Source organism: Rhipicephalus microplus, chromosome X (genome assembly GCF_043290135.1).
Source record: "Rhipicephalus microplus isolate Deutch F79 chromosome X, USDA_Rmic, whole genome shotgun sequence".
In the NCBI taxonomy this organism is placed as follows: domain Eukaryota; kingdom Metazoa; phylum Arthropoda; class Arachnida; order Ixodida; family Ixodidae; genus Rhipicephalus; species Rhipicephalus microplus.
This window is the reverse complement of record NC_134710.1, coordinates 441,886,712-441,901,061: the sequence shown is the minus strand read 5'-3', so window position 1 is coordinate 441,901,061 and position 14,350 is coordinate 441,886,712. Positions and strand designations below refer to the sequence as shown.

At 42.3% G+C, this 14,350-nt stretch overlaps 1 protein-coding gene across 4 annotated transcripts in view; it reads left to right on the top strand.

The window, feature by feature from the left end:
• The first annotated feature begins 893 nt into the window (after positions 1-893).
• LOC142776609 (uncharacterized) overlaps positions 894-14,350 on the top strand; it is a 52,675-nt gene continuing 39,218 nt past the window's right edge. For 2 of the 4 annotated variants that reach the window (XM_075880556.1, XM_075880558.1), the window contains exons 1-4: positions 894-6,042; positions 6,570-6,827; positions 7,502-7,546; positions 9,719-9,805. In XM_075880556.1, the coding sequence (XP_075736671.1) occupies positions 6,731-6,827; positions 7,502-7,546; positions 9,719-9,805 (229 nt within the window). In that variant the 5' untranslated portion in view covers positions 894-6,042; positions 6,570-6,730. Of the gene's footprint in view, positions 6,043-6,569; positions 6,828-7,368; positions 7,547-9,718; positions 9,806-14,350 lie in introns of all 4 variants that reach the window. The other 2 variants (XR_012887674.1, XM_075880557.1) reach the window with 2 other exon arrangements.

The following is a 14,350-nucleotide window of genomic DNA, read 5'->3' as shown; positions in this document are numbered from 1 at the left end:
CAGTTGGTCCATGCTTCCGTGCGTCCGTCCATCCTTGCATCCGTCCGTGCATCGGTCCGACCGTCCGTCTATGCATCCATCCGTGTGTCTGTTCGTCCATCCATCCATCCGTCCGTCTGCTTCAACCCACTTGTCATCATTCCCCTCGTGGATATGCTGTGATTTTTCGCTTCTCCCACCTTATCCTTTTATCCGCCTCCTTTTTTTTGTTCCAACCGTTTTAATGAAAAACTGGTAGCAAGTAGAGCTGCATGTTTGGCCAGGGCGTGGATTCCACGTCCACTCATTGCGAACAGTTGGCCACAATATCTTCATCACCATCATCATCTTATCGGTTTTTGATGGCCCGCATGCTTGCCTCTTCGAAGTGGGTTTGAAGAAAAGGAAGTGATGAAAAAACTGCGTCCCAGTAACTGCCTTTCTCTCAGATAGTCACGCCAAGAATGCAACATGGGGGATGGGTCATGGTAAAAAGACAGGAATGGAAAGGAGAGATGAAAAGAGAGGGGTGTCAGTACTGTTTGGTCTGGTCATGCGTGACGACACGCTGCCTCCGAGCCGGAAGAAGAAAAAAAAGAGTTTTTTTGTTTGGCGTTTATAGGTTTGACGTTCCCGCTCCGCTTAGCAGCTAAGCGGAGCAGGAACGCGAGTGCGCATGCGCCTTCCGCTAAGGCCTTAAGCGGGTTACCGGAGCGGGAAATACGGTCCGCTTACGAACAGCCTGAAGGCCAAACCACGGTACGGCCACACGCCTGGTTCCGCTCCGTTTTTTCTGTGAGGGCCCGGTTTTCAACCGGTCCAGATGCGGCGACAGCTTTGGGAGAGGAGGAGCCCGCAAGCGCTCTAGGTTGCTGATTGGATAAAAAAAGAAACGGTGGCCCATGACGTCATCACGCAAATCGAATATGGTCGTGAAACATGGCGCTAGGCTGAAGCGACGAAGCGAGTGGCAAGGCTTAGTCGGTAGCCGCGTAAAAAAAGCTTGTTTGGGCGTTTTTGCGATTACTACTAGAGTTAGTGAGCATCTGCGCATATTTTCATCGAAAGGCAGCACGCCGGCGCAACCTTCCTGCTCTCGTCACTGGCTGCGATCGCCGATGGAACCCGACGGAGAGTTGTGTTTACGCGATGTTCGGAGACCGACGATTTCGTGTGTTTCGAGCCATCGTTCGCTTTGACTTGGAAAACGGAACGTCAACATCTGCAGGTGTCATCTTCGGATGACACATACTTGTCGTCAAAAGTGTTCGATTGCTGCAAGCAGCGCTTGTGATTTGTATGTGCGCCGTGTTCGTGGTTCATTCGTGAGGAGTACTGGGTGATGACACAATCTGCGGTGATAAACTTTATTGCCGTCATTCGACATGTTCTGCGGAGTGTTCGCTGCTTTGCCGCGGGCAATGAGATGTGGTGACCACGTTGTGTCCGAAGTGCTCGATCGTGTCCCCAGTTGACAAAGTTGGCTCACGAGATACCGGTCGGGGTTTGAGCCTGCGATGTTCTGCAGTAGTGCTCGACGCAAAAGTTATTTGCGGTGTCTGTGTGCTCTGGAATATGCCATGAATAGGTGGTGTTAGTGGAGCTTTATTGCGTATCTGGCATCTCGATACAGGAATCCCATCAAATTGAATTTGCTGTCTAGCTCGCGTATGTTTTGTTAGAATTTTTTGCCACACTTGCACGCTTTGCTTTCATGCAGTGCTGTATTAGATACGTGCAAGAATGTTGGAGTCATAAATGACAACTTAGGGCAGCGTTCATGTATAACGTGTGAAAATAACACACACAGAAAATTTCAAATAAGGGAAGTCGTGATGCGAAAGTATTCTTGCTGTTTCTTAACCACATAGAAACCTTATCGATAGTCAAGTGAAAAAAAATGCTGCGGTTCCCTACATATTTCCATATTATATTCGAAGGCTATATACATATAAGGAAAACTACAGTATAACTAACCAAAATTGTGTGTTCAATATAAAATCTGTTAACATACAACTGTCACAACAACTTATGTCAAACTTTCATGGCAGTTATGATGATAGTTACAAAAGCCAAGCAAGTTGCCGAAACTGTAGCTTTCCAGTACCTTGCAGGTTGGCTTTTGCTCATTTTATTGTTATTGGCGTACCTTTTTGCCACGAACCTTTTATTTATTGCAAACAAAATTGACCCGTATTAACCAAACAGTTTTCTTGGAGGCTTCTTCCAGTACGTTTTGATTACCAATTTCGTTTGCACCTCGTGCTGGATACCGTGTCCTAAAACTACTCATGCCAGTAAAATATTCTCATGAGCTATTTCGCACTGTCGCTGATAGGCTGAGAAAAGAGCACTGAAATTAGACGTCTTCAGGTGTATTCGACTTGAAACATGACGCACACATGAAGTGAGCATGAGCTGAGGCCTAATCGCCATCTGTATAAAAGAAACTAATATTGATGTTATTGTGATTTTAGTACGAAAATTATACAGCATTTGAGAAATTATTATTCATCGAAAAACAGCAGGGAAGTGCTAGGTTTTGGATGTAATATCACCCAATACAAAGGCACAAAGTGTGCTTTGTACGTGAGTGTCAGGTACTGTCAATTGTGTGTGTTTCATGCCATTAACTCCTCAAGTAGTCTCATGCAGGTGAAATCTACATTGGACTCATGCTCATTGAACACAAACGTGGAACGTATCGCTTGTTGCGTTCGGTGTCTAAAGTACACAGTGAAATGCATTAGTTTCATTGCCTGTTCATCGCTGACATCCATGTTTTATTGTTTCTGAACTATGTTGCTGTTTGTTTTCATCTATGGTGACGGCATAGCTTTTGAAGGACTGATAGTGTCCTTTGGCATATACCTGCAGTAGTTTGCAGCAGCTTTAGGGGCTGTTTTATGTGTTGTGCATCATGCGATTTGTTTGTATTACTAATTATTCCATACAGGTAATCAGTCATGTGCTCTTCTTGATCAAACTATAAAAGCTGGATTTATCTGCATCTCTCACGTACTATCTGTTTGAAAGGTTACTCACCTGTGGGCCTCAAGTGCATTTTTTGTTGAGGTGTAACTACAAAGTGGCTTAATTTGCATATGCTGACAGGTCTATAGACTACTTGTAGTAGTGTTTTACTTTGAATCTTGGGTGGCTTAATTTTTTATACATGGATGTTATGCAACTGGATGATATGCATGGGTATGGTATTGTGTTCCGACTGGAACATTTCACACACTAAAGAATCATAACTTCTCGGTTCTTGTTGGTGCCTAAATGTGTGGGTTTTTAGTACAGGCACTTGTGAGAGCAGATGACTAGTGAACACATTTGGTGAGGACTGTAAAGTTGAGTTTGATGTTTTACATATCTTTGTGTTCTGGTAGAAAGGTATGTGTGTGTAATAATCTAATTAGGTCACTCGAATAGCTGGGCTATTCCCCTTATTTGGAGAACAGGATCAGGGGCCGGATTCACAAAACTCACTTACGAAAACATTTTCGCGCAAGAGAAAGAGAAATTCTGTTGCGTAAATCTATTCACGAAACCAAAAAAAAAAACGTCGTAAGAGGCCATCGTTGTCACATTGGCCGCTGCAATAAAGTGCGCTGTGACTGCCCGGGAACATGTCAGCGATGATGATGTAGTTGCTATATTTGCTTACGTCACCGAAAAGTGCTCGTAAGTGGATTTACGAAGCGAAATTGTGCGTAAAAACAGCATGCCTAAGCAAAAAACCCGAGTGGTCCGTACCACTCTTAGGAACCATGTGGCTACTTAGAACCTTCAGTCGCGGCGGTATACTTTGGTGCCCTGGCTAGATTTGAGTTAATTCACACCCATGAATGGCTGCCTGATGACTGCTGGTGCGTTTTTATTTCTTTCAGCGCTTTGAGTTTTGTGTGTTGTCTCCCTTGTACGCACTGGATGGTATTGACAACCACCGTCGTCCAATTAGTGCGAAGTCGCAGTAATTGAAGAGTTCTATTTGGCGTCAATGGCGAAAAATTATGCATGTAAAGATTTGTGGTTGGTTGAAAACCAATGTGCTACATGAATGGCCTGTGCATTCGAACGTGGCACGGCATAGGATCAACCTTATTTGTTGTGTTGTTGTGTTGCGCCCCATCTCATCCAATTAAGAGTAGGACTCGAGATCCTTGCCTAATTGGTAGAAATTACCACCAAAGAGGTTAATGGGAGCACATTCCTTGCACGCAATTGGAAATAAAAATGAGGAACTTTTTAGTGAGTGGTTCTTAAAGCTTGCGCTCTAGTGTACTTCCATTGGCTCTAACTGTCCACTGGGTGCTATCTCTGAAATACAGCTGTCGATACACTTTGGTACGATCCGGAACGGCGCGTACTTTGTAAACCGGAGCGTATTAGGGGTGTGCGTGATTACGCATGGAACTACAAGCAAATCAAGCGTTTTGGCCTTCACTGTTCAGAAACCGATATGGACCGTGATAATATGGCAAGCAGTTGGAATAAAATGACCCTAGTAACTTTGTATGACACTGGAAATATGCAAGCCCTCACGATTCTGGAGCAAACCTTGGCTGAATTTATCCCTGCGACAATTACCAGCCGTTTAACTTGGTGCATGAACATCATTCAAAGGTAGAGCGAGCCACTGACATGTATTTTATGCGACGCAGCAACCACTTTACATGGAAATAGCGTTGCGAAGGCGAATCCCCGGCCGCGTGCTCTGATCGAAGCAGACGACAAGCGCTAGCAGACGACGGCTTGGCCGCCAGGCACAGCTTGTGATTGGTTGTGAAGCCATACCCTCTACATCAGCTCACTCCGTGACGTTGCCAAAACACTTCTTTCATCTGGCACGCCTGTCGTGTTCGTCATATCACGCCCCTCGCACATAAGAGCAAATTTTTTCACGCCGTGAAAATTGCGCAAGTACTTTCTAAAAGCTCTCTTACGTGCTGCGCAGTTGTCGAAAACAACATGGCGTCGTAAACAGCATATCGGTTTGTGCGACTTTCAGCAAACGCTTCTCGTATGAGTTACTTCAGCGTTCGACCGGGTGCGTTGTGATTACGGCAGCTCTTTCGGTGCGAGTAAGCAGTGCGGAAAGCTGCGGCAGTGCCATGGTGTACGGTGAAGCGCAGCGAAGCCCGTGCGTCGGTGTGGTTATCAAGCGGGGATCAGCGCTGGCGTATCGACGGCATCTAGCACTCGAGAAGCCTGCAATGTGTGTTTGTGTGCCGATAACAGTTCGTTCACTTGACTTGCCAGTCTCTCTGTTGGGTACTGTGCGACATTTCGGATTGACAGCGTTTTGGCACGTTACTTGAGTGACCCCAAGTAGTACGGAAACGTATGAACTACGCGCTGTGTTCGGTTCTTGCTTCGCCACTGGTTAGCCCGTACGCTTATATTTTCATGTGAGCAATCTAGTGTTCGGGAGTGAAACGATGTTAGTTGTGAACAGTGGTACTGTGTTGACGTTCCAATATTTGTGAAGAAGCTGTGCTCATGTGACCGAAAATTGAAACCAGCGTTGATAACTGTTTTGCCCTGCGAAGTTTCGGTGGTGGAACTTGACGCTCTTGTTTGTTAACTCGTCACTTCTCCTTTTTGTGATAACCATAGTCCTAGCGCTGTGATGTGATTAACCAAAGCTGCGAGATGCTACATTCTGTTGTGGATCGTGTTACTTTGGCAGCGTGCCTAGACTGTTTTTTGGTTAGAACATGAGAGATCTATAAGCAGCGAGAGCCCATGAACGTCAAGCTTCCTTCCGGCCCCCAGGAAGTGCAAAGATTTCACCGGTCCCTTGCTTTGGATGAAGTTGTAGGCTAATACCGGCTAACTACAGGTTTCCTAGTTCGTCTGGCCATCGTTTTGCACGGCACTAGAGCCTTGACAACAGCCGGTTATGGCGAGTTCTTACACTATATCCATGGACGTGCACGCCTGGCCAGCCCTTCATTGCTGTCATCGGCAGCTTCCAGTCAGCAGATGTCCTTTGCCTGTTGCCGTAGAGCACACTAGGTCCTTCATGACACCGACGGCTTCTAAATGCTGCCACCGGTGAGTAGACCTTGCAGAATTTCATTTGTTGCTATTCACGCAGTACTGTAACGTGTGCAAGTTTTTAAGCCCATCAGATGTAATGTTTCCCCATGGTAAGTTGAAGCATAAAAAATTTACTACTACTGTTATATAAATACATATATTATGGAGCAAATACATCAGAAGTTTTTTTGTGATTTGATACAAGTGAACTCTTGTTTGATTAGAAGGTTGGGCCTGTCGATTTACCACGTTTGATAGTTGGAAAGTTATTGTGAATTCATTTTCCAGGAGCCAGGTTGCACTGAAGAAATTTCTGTTATTTTGGAAAATTAGTCTTGTAGACGATTACCACTGTGGTAGCACTATACTTCACTAAGACATGTATATTGTGGTACAAAAATTTTACATGAGGATTCAGTTTAATTCAAAGTGATTATAGCAGATTTTGTCAATTTGACGAAGTGATAGCTTCGTCAAATAAGTATTAGAAGTGAGTGCTTTTAATGATTGTTCTTAATTACCTCGTTTTTGGCTTTTCACAGATTGCAGAGATTGGTTTGTTAAGGTCCTGTGATGCATTGGTTGTACACACTTGCACATCAATCCTCATCATGACTTGAAGCACCTGTACAAAAATAGGAAGGACAGGTGCTCCCCAACTGTGCAAGCCTATGGCACTGCTGGGACTGTTATCATTCAGCGGATGTGGCCTGGAAGCAAGCATGGCAGCCTCATCTTGAAGGACTGCGATCTGCTTGGGAGCTTCGAGGGGACAAAACTGCTTAACGGCTGGCTGCAAGGTTAGTTTTTCTTTATTACATACGATTAAGTTAACAGCACTTACTGTGCACAAATTGGACACCCAAGCATGGTTGCTTGCAGTGGATACTGGTATTATTCTCACACATAATTATTATTCAACATTTATAGAACTAAATTGCGAGATAATTGAGAATGTTGAAAGTTGAAAGCCTGCAGCCTATGAATGAAACTCCAATCTTCTGAGGCTCGAAAGCTTGTGCTTTTATACGAGCACATATACTTTGATTCCTTATTGAGCTCTTGAGCTTGGGACTACCTCTGTGGATCAAGTGCTCTGGAAAGAAATAGCAAGCGGGTGAAAATCGCCTGGCTGTTCACAACTTCCAAGGAGAAAGACCTATTGAACAAGCCTCAGGCGACATAGGGCCAGTGACTGCATCTTTTACTTCATGCAGCTTTTTCTCTCTCAGTGCTGTGGCTTCTTCTGTTTCAGCCGAACGTGTTCACCACGATTGCATAGTGATATATTATTTTCTACAAATTGTACCTGACCTAAGTATGTATTGTTGGTCTCTAAAGGTGACGTTCAGTGTGTTTCAAAGCCAAGGCTCCTCATCTCTCTGTCTGTGGCTAGCCTACTTCCACAGCAGTGCGATGCAGCCAGCACACATCCAAGCCAAGTCATGGAGCACTCTTTCGATGTTTTGTGCAGGACACAGCATATCCATCCGGCAAGACACTGGTATGAACAATAACGGTGAGTGTAGGTTGCACCTGTAGGAGTCCGTTGTGTTTGTTGCATATGATTATTTGCCCTGATGAAGTGCATTTTTGAAAGGTTTTCTTCGTTCGGCATAATATGTCAGCAACAAGCACACTCATAATCCACAAGTGCTTTGTGTCTTCTAGACTGCCCATTTGCTCCTATACACAGTATGGTGAGCTATGTTAGACGGCCTTAAAGTTATGAACATTAGCTGCTGTGCTTTATTGCAGTCTAACTTGCGTTTCTTAGTGAACCTATTTGTGGTCTGCTTTTCGCACCTAGTGTAGAGTCGAAATAGAAGAAACTTTATTGGCTTAATATGCTTGGCAGAAGTTTCATGCCTTCATCCATAACATTGTAGTTTGGATCTTGTATCATAATAAAATATATTTTCAGTCATCACTGTTTGTGTGTGTGTTGAGGCTTGTCATCAGCTTCTGAAAATACGACATCTGCAAATATGAGCAGATATTTAACAACTGTGCACTCTTGCATGTAGCATGGTTGTAACATTGATCTGTAGTTTTTTAAGTTCCAGCAGTAACAAGGGATCCGGTGATCCACGGTCATGTACAGTGTATCAAGAACAGAGCACAGAAGACCAACAAGTAGAAAGGAACTGCCAGTGACTGTTCTCCTGCTCAAAATTTACGACAGCAGAAAGAGCACAATGTGATGTCAGGAGCAGTTAGAATTGTATGCGTAGTGACATTCTGCACAGCTGCAACTTAACTTATTAGCAGCGCATTATTCAGCAGTTTCTTTGCTTGCATTCCAAATTATTTAAATTTTGCATGAAAGATACCAAACTATGACACGAATTTAAAGGCTGCTGTACTGTTAGTGGGCAAATATTTTTGAGCTGAAGCTTTTAACACGCGTGTTAAGTGCCTACGTGTCTCTGCATTTAACTGCCATCAATCACAGCGTCCATGGTCGGCAATGGTAACTGTGTTTGCGTTCTTTGTAATACAAGAAGTAAAGCCATGGATGCGGTAATCTTGTACTTAGTCGATAAAATCCTTCAGTGTACACTCATTTGTATAGCACCAATGATGCCATCAGTGTATAAGCTCTGGGAAGTGAATCTATGTGGAATATTTTATTTTGAAGCAAGAGGATCATCCCTACTCCAAGTATATCTAACAATAAACTTTAGTGCTTGTGTTTTGTTATCCCACTGCCTGCCCATCCTTGAACAGTCTACTTTGCTGTTTCTACTGTGTAAGTGTAACGTTTTAATGTATACTTTTCCCGGATATGTTTATTCATAATGTAATTGTGTACTATGCAAGTGATCTATCATCGATGCAGCTTTACTCAATAGAAATAAAATATTTATTGAAATGAAATATTCATTTTAATTTATATGTAGCTATAGTATGCACTTACTTATCTTTTTCTAGGTGCCTGTACAATTATTTAACCCAACAAAGATACTGGTATACTCTAATATTGAAGCTGGAATCTTGAAATAGTTTGTTAGTGGAAGTAACAATGTGTTTACAACCATTATTACTATCCTCAGATGAACTGTGAAAACTCTAAGGAAATGTATTTACATTTTCTGAACTCTGTGAAGGTAAATGTTATTATGTTCTTTTATTGTGGTCCCTGTTTCATACAAACGACACATAATTACTTTGTAGTGCATAGTATTAGTTGTGATTTTACTCATATGTGCTGAGTGACATCGCAGTTGAGGCCAGCAGCAAGACATATATACAGTGCACTGGAGCATCACCTCATATAATTAGTGTACTGCCTTTGCCCACCAGTGAAGTGAATTTTTTTTCAAGCAGACTGACAGACAGCTGTATGGGAACTGTGCAGATGTGCAAACTTTGAAGTCTTTTTGAGGAGTGTTATTTGGAAACAATATGAGGTCTATAGCTGTCAATATAAACACTGTTTGCACCAAGGAGCGTAGTAGCTTAAAATTGTATTATTCATGTATTGTCTAGAATTTCTTTGCGCTGTGCCGCCTTTCAGCCCAAGTCTCCTAACATGCTTTGTTAGTGTGTTGTGAAGGAGTCAAGCTATGTGAATAAACAGAGTAATATTGCAGACATTTGTGAAATATTGATGCACAGCCCTTTTCTTTAGCATGACATTGTCAAGGGTTTTATTCTTGTGTTTCTTATAAAAACTGCTTGTCACTAGGCAGCAGCAGAAACTATGCATCAAGCGTTTCCGAGACGGTTCAAGAAACACCGATTTCAGACATGACAGTGCTGGCGGATTTCTCTCGTAAGTTACTTTCTGTATATTCAAAATGAGTGTATTAGAATTGTTGTTTTATAGCCATTCATCTTAGTATTTACACCTCAGTGTATGTATGAATGTGTGTGTGTGTGTGTGTGTGTCTTTTTGAAATGAGAATTCGTTCATCATTGAAGAGTAAGTTTGGTAATTATTTTTCTGAATTTGTTTCTAGTTCTTTTTCTTCTGAGTCATTATACATATAAATTTATTTTTTACTGTATAAAGATAAATCTAACCTTACACAAATATGTGCTTTCAAAGAAGTTGTTTCATTTGCCAACGTACAGTAATGAGCAAAATTTGGGTAAAATGGAACCAACCAGCGAAGATTAGTTTAGAGCATAGCTGCTCTACATGGCATATCTTGTACACATTGCGTTGGTCGAATATCTTGATTTCAACATATCAATTTTAATCACAATAAACATGCTATCGCCCATGCTTTTATATGTGTGGGATATTTATGCATAGTGTAATACCGGTTGGCAATTACTATTAAGGTCACGAACCTAGTCACGCTGAATTCACGAATTTTGTCCATGCACCTTTTATCTGTACTTGAACTGTTGTTATAAAAATGAACTTCGATTTAAAAAATTATTGTAGTAATCAAAAGCAGAGTATCTCTCTATGACACAAATCAAATTGCCATTGTTCTTATCCGTTCTGGACAATAGGGGACACTCTCAGCAGAACTCGATTAACTGCTATAGTTCATTTTAATCATTGATAGTGACATTACACTGAAGCGCACAGCATCACAGATAGCGGGAGAGAAGACACAAACTAATCACTCTGTGTCTTCTCTAACTGCCCGTGCTCTTTGGCCTTGCTGCATGTAGTGATGCCCACCTAATTAGCCGAAAACGTGTCCTGACAGAAGCAGTCAACTTGGCCGCAAGCAATTAGCTCGCTGCATGTGTAGATTTTCTTCAAAACACCGTGACGACTGATCGTTGGCCGAATATCCAAACACATGAAAAGTAATATACCAGGTAGGATATTGGTATTTCAGCAATGGGCACTTTTACAATAAGAGAGGATGGAGGGAAAAATTATAAACCCTGTCATGTAATTTATAATGGAGCATGGCACAGCGCTTTTGGGTCAAAAGGGGAGTGAAAGAAGTAAGAGCGAAAGCCACTTTACCAAAAAATTATTACTGGTCGCCACGCATAATCTCAGGCCGGGCAACCTCTTAAAAAATGTGCTCGGTGACACTGCGGATCAAACCAGTAACCTCCTAGATTGTAGCTGAGCGCTGTAACCGCTCGTCCACTGCAGCAGTGCTTGCATTCGCCCTATTGCTGATATATCGTCATTCCTTCGAATGAAGCCAAATGCAAAAACGTCCGGTGAAACTTTGTCAAAAATAGAAAAAATAGTTAGAATGCGTTTGCCCAAGGTTACTAGAAGATAGAAACCGCCACGTGTGACAGTATAACCGTGCGCTATTTATTCTTGTACATTACTGTCATGACGTTGGGATAGCCGGCTCTAACGTAGACTACCTTCTCATAGTTTGCCAAATATAAATAAGAAAATAAAAATATATATCGGCCTGTGACAACGCTAATCAACTATTATGAGTTCACTGTCACTAGTGTCACTTTCACTAGATGAATGCTCAGTTTGCTTCCATTATCGTTATTTAGGAAACTTTTTGCTCATTAACTCATCTTTCCTAATTAGCATTGATTCTCACATATAAGAACAGTCACACTTCATCTCGCTTTCTGAGTGGCTGTCACTCCCATATAACGCGTACTCCACTTTTTTATGCTCTCCAAGCACCTGACGCTGCTTGGCGGAAACTTTCCCTGACGTCTGCTGGGTCAGAAAATTGTCCCTATTATCTATCGAGTTCAAGCTTTCGTGGAGACGAAATGAGAGTCTCTCTCTCTCTTTTTTTTTGTCCTTTTTGAACGTGTGATAACGTCTGTCGAGTTCAAGACTTGTATACACGTCCCTTGCTTTGTTTTTTCACTCAAACAACGCTGGACGAAATGTTTGCAGCGTGTTTTGTGAAAGCATCAGTACGGAAACACCTCCCGACGAGTCTCCCTCGTTTTACGTAGACACATATCTAAGCTTAAGCGTATGCACGTTCTCGCATTCCGTCTTTATAATAATGCTGCGGTGCATGGAACCAGCAAATTTCCGCTCACAATTTCATTTGATTACTGTTGTTCTCTATTTCTGCACAATTCGTCCGCAGGCACGAAAGTCGCTCCTGTGTCTCGTACGAAGAATATTGTAAGAAAGGCAAACTTTTACGTCTAGGTACAAAACACCTTTACGTTCACCACTTTACCGGGCTCGATTACACCGGATTAGTTGAGTAGCAGCGCAGGTTCATTAAAATGTCAGGTAACTGGTTGCGTTAAACAGGGGAAGACATTTGAAGCACATTTTCAAACATTGCATGAATCGATTTATGCGTGGTTTCATTGATGTGGTGCACCTGGAGTGTTGTTTACTTATACTTGGCGAGGTAGTGCATTGATTGCTCGATGGCTTAAGGCCTTCGAGCAATTTCTTTTTTAGCTACAGTTGTTGATGAAAGGCGAGTGGTTGGCTTTCCACGGCACACCAAAACGTCTGTTACAACGTACGCGGCATCCGGTAAGCGCTGTAGCAGACGCTCGCGGAACTGAAACTTAGATGCAGCAAATCATTAGCTATCATCGTATACTCTCGATGCTAGACGCTTTGCGTGCTACCTTGATGTTATCGGCTGACACTTCTTTCTTTTCTTGTCGTTTCATCAGCTATAGTTTGTCCTTCTCGCCATCTTACGTGCCTAATAAGTTAAATTCGTACCTGCGCTATAGTAATCCCTCCAGATAAGAGAATTCTTGGCTAAGAAAATGCTATAGCCAAGAGAAAGCTTTGTGAATTCGGCCTTGCGTGTGTTCGGATGATCACATTCATAGAAAAGCCTAATCTAGACGATTGTTTCATGAAAACTGTATACTTTCATTAGGTTCTGATTGCAAATAATGCAGCATCCGAACTTGTAAAGTATAATCGAAGTCTTTGTCGGACAAATCTAAGCCCAGTAAAGCAGCATGCATATCATCCTTGACATTATGCGCAAAAGGCATAGCATATGTATTACATACTCTAAAAGGATATTGTGGCTTATTCTCGTCGTGTTCTATAACACCAACCTGAAATAATACTATTATGAACACTATGCCAGGGAATACGGAAGTGCATGGCAAATAGCTTCGAACACGCTGTTGCATGGTTCAGGGCAGCAGCTGATGGAAACACTGGAAAGGGTGTAAAATCGAAGACTTCGTTCGTCGATAAACGAGTTTTCTGGACGAATAGACCAGCAGAGATCAAGCAGCGAGTCTCAACAATGCCATTTATTCCAGTGAAAAAGCGCAAAGATCCTCGTGCCACGCTTCATTCCTCGTTTTTCTGTTTTTTAGCGTGCGCTACGTTATCTGTTTTTAACAATGAGCGTCTTGGTTCTACTAAGCCTTGCCACTGCCTTCTTGCTAGTGCTGATACAAAACAGCAGCTGATTGTATCACCAGCTGTTTGTGCATTTAATGTGATAATGAAGCATAGTGCGGCGACAGCCATTCCTATCCACTTGCGTTCTCTTTTATACTGCTCCCAATAATACACTGATGCTCTTGCTCTCTGCAACCATCGCAATGCAGGCAGTATCACAAGAAGAAAAACTTTCCTGGTGCTTAGCAGCACAACACTTGGCCTGCTAACTACCCAGACACCCATGTTACAATGATGAGTACAGTTTTCAAAGAGTCTGATACAGCAAACATTTATTCTAGGCTTTCATTAATGAGTCACTGAATATTCCAGCACTACGTAGGTGTTTGGTGATGTACTGCGCTATTTCCATCATGGTCGTAATCAATATCACCCCTTTTCCAACCACACTTCTTGTCGGAAGCAATTAAAAATACTGATTTATTTCATTGTTATATTTGATTCCATGTGCCTTTATACAACAAGCTAACTTTTTTGTGAATGTGCAGAGGATTGAATACACTTAATTACACAACAGAAAGTGTTTTAACTTCTCCAGTCATCAGTGCAGAAGATGTCGAACTAAAATTTGAAGAATAATGTGCACGGACAAGCGAGCCAGTGAATAAAGCCTGTGGGGGTTTGTTTACATCTACCAGCACCAACTAGAAATTAAAGAATAATGTGTAGGAAAAAGCGAGCAAGTGAATAAATCCTGTGGGGTTTGTTTGCATCTACCAGCATTCATTGCTGGTAGACGTTAAAAAGCTGTGATAATTTTGTACATAAAATTTAGAAAAAAAGGCTATTCTGCGTAGTTAGAGCCACACTCTCAGCAGAGTGAAATTCGTCATTTCACAATGCTCAGGCAAGCATGCGTTTTGTTATTCCTCTTTTTCTAAACAGAGCTGCAGCTATTTTTATTTCACAGTTGCCATCTTTCATTCCTATCTTTATCAAAATGCATGCTTTGAGGGTATTTCTGTGGCACGCTTTGAGGGTATTTCTGTGGCACGCTTT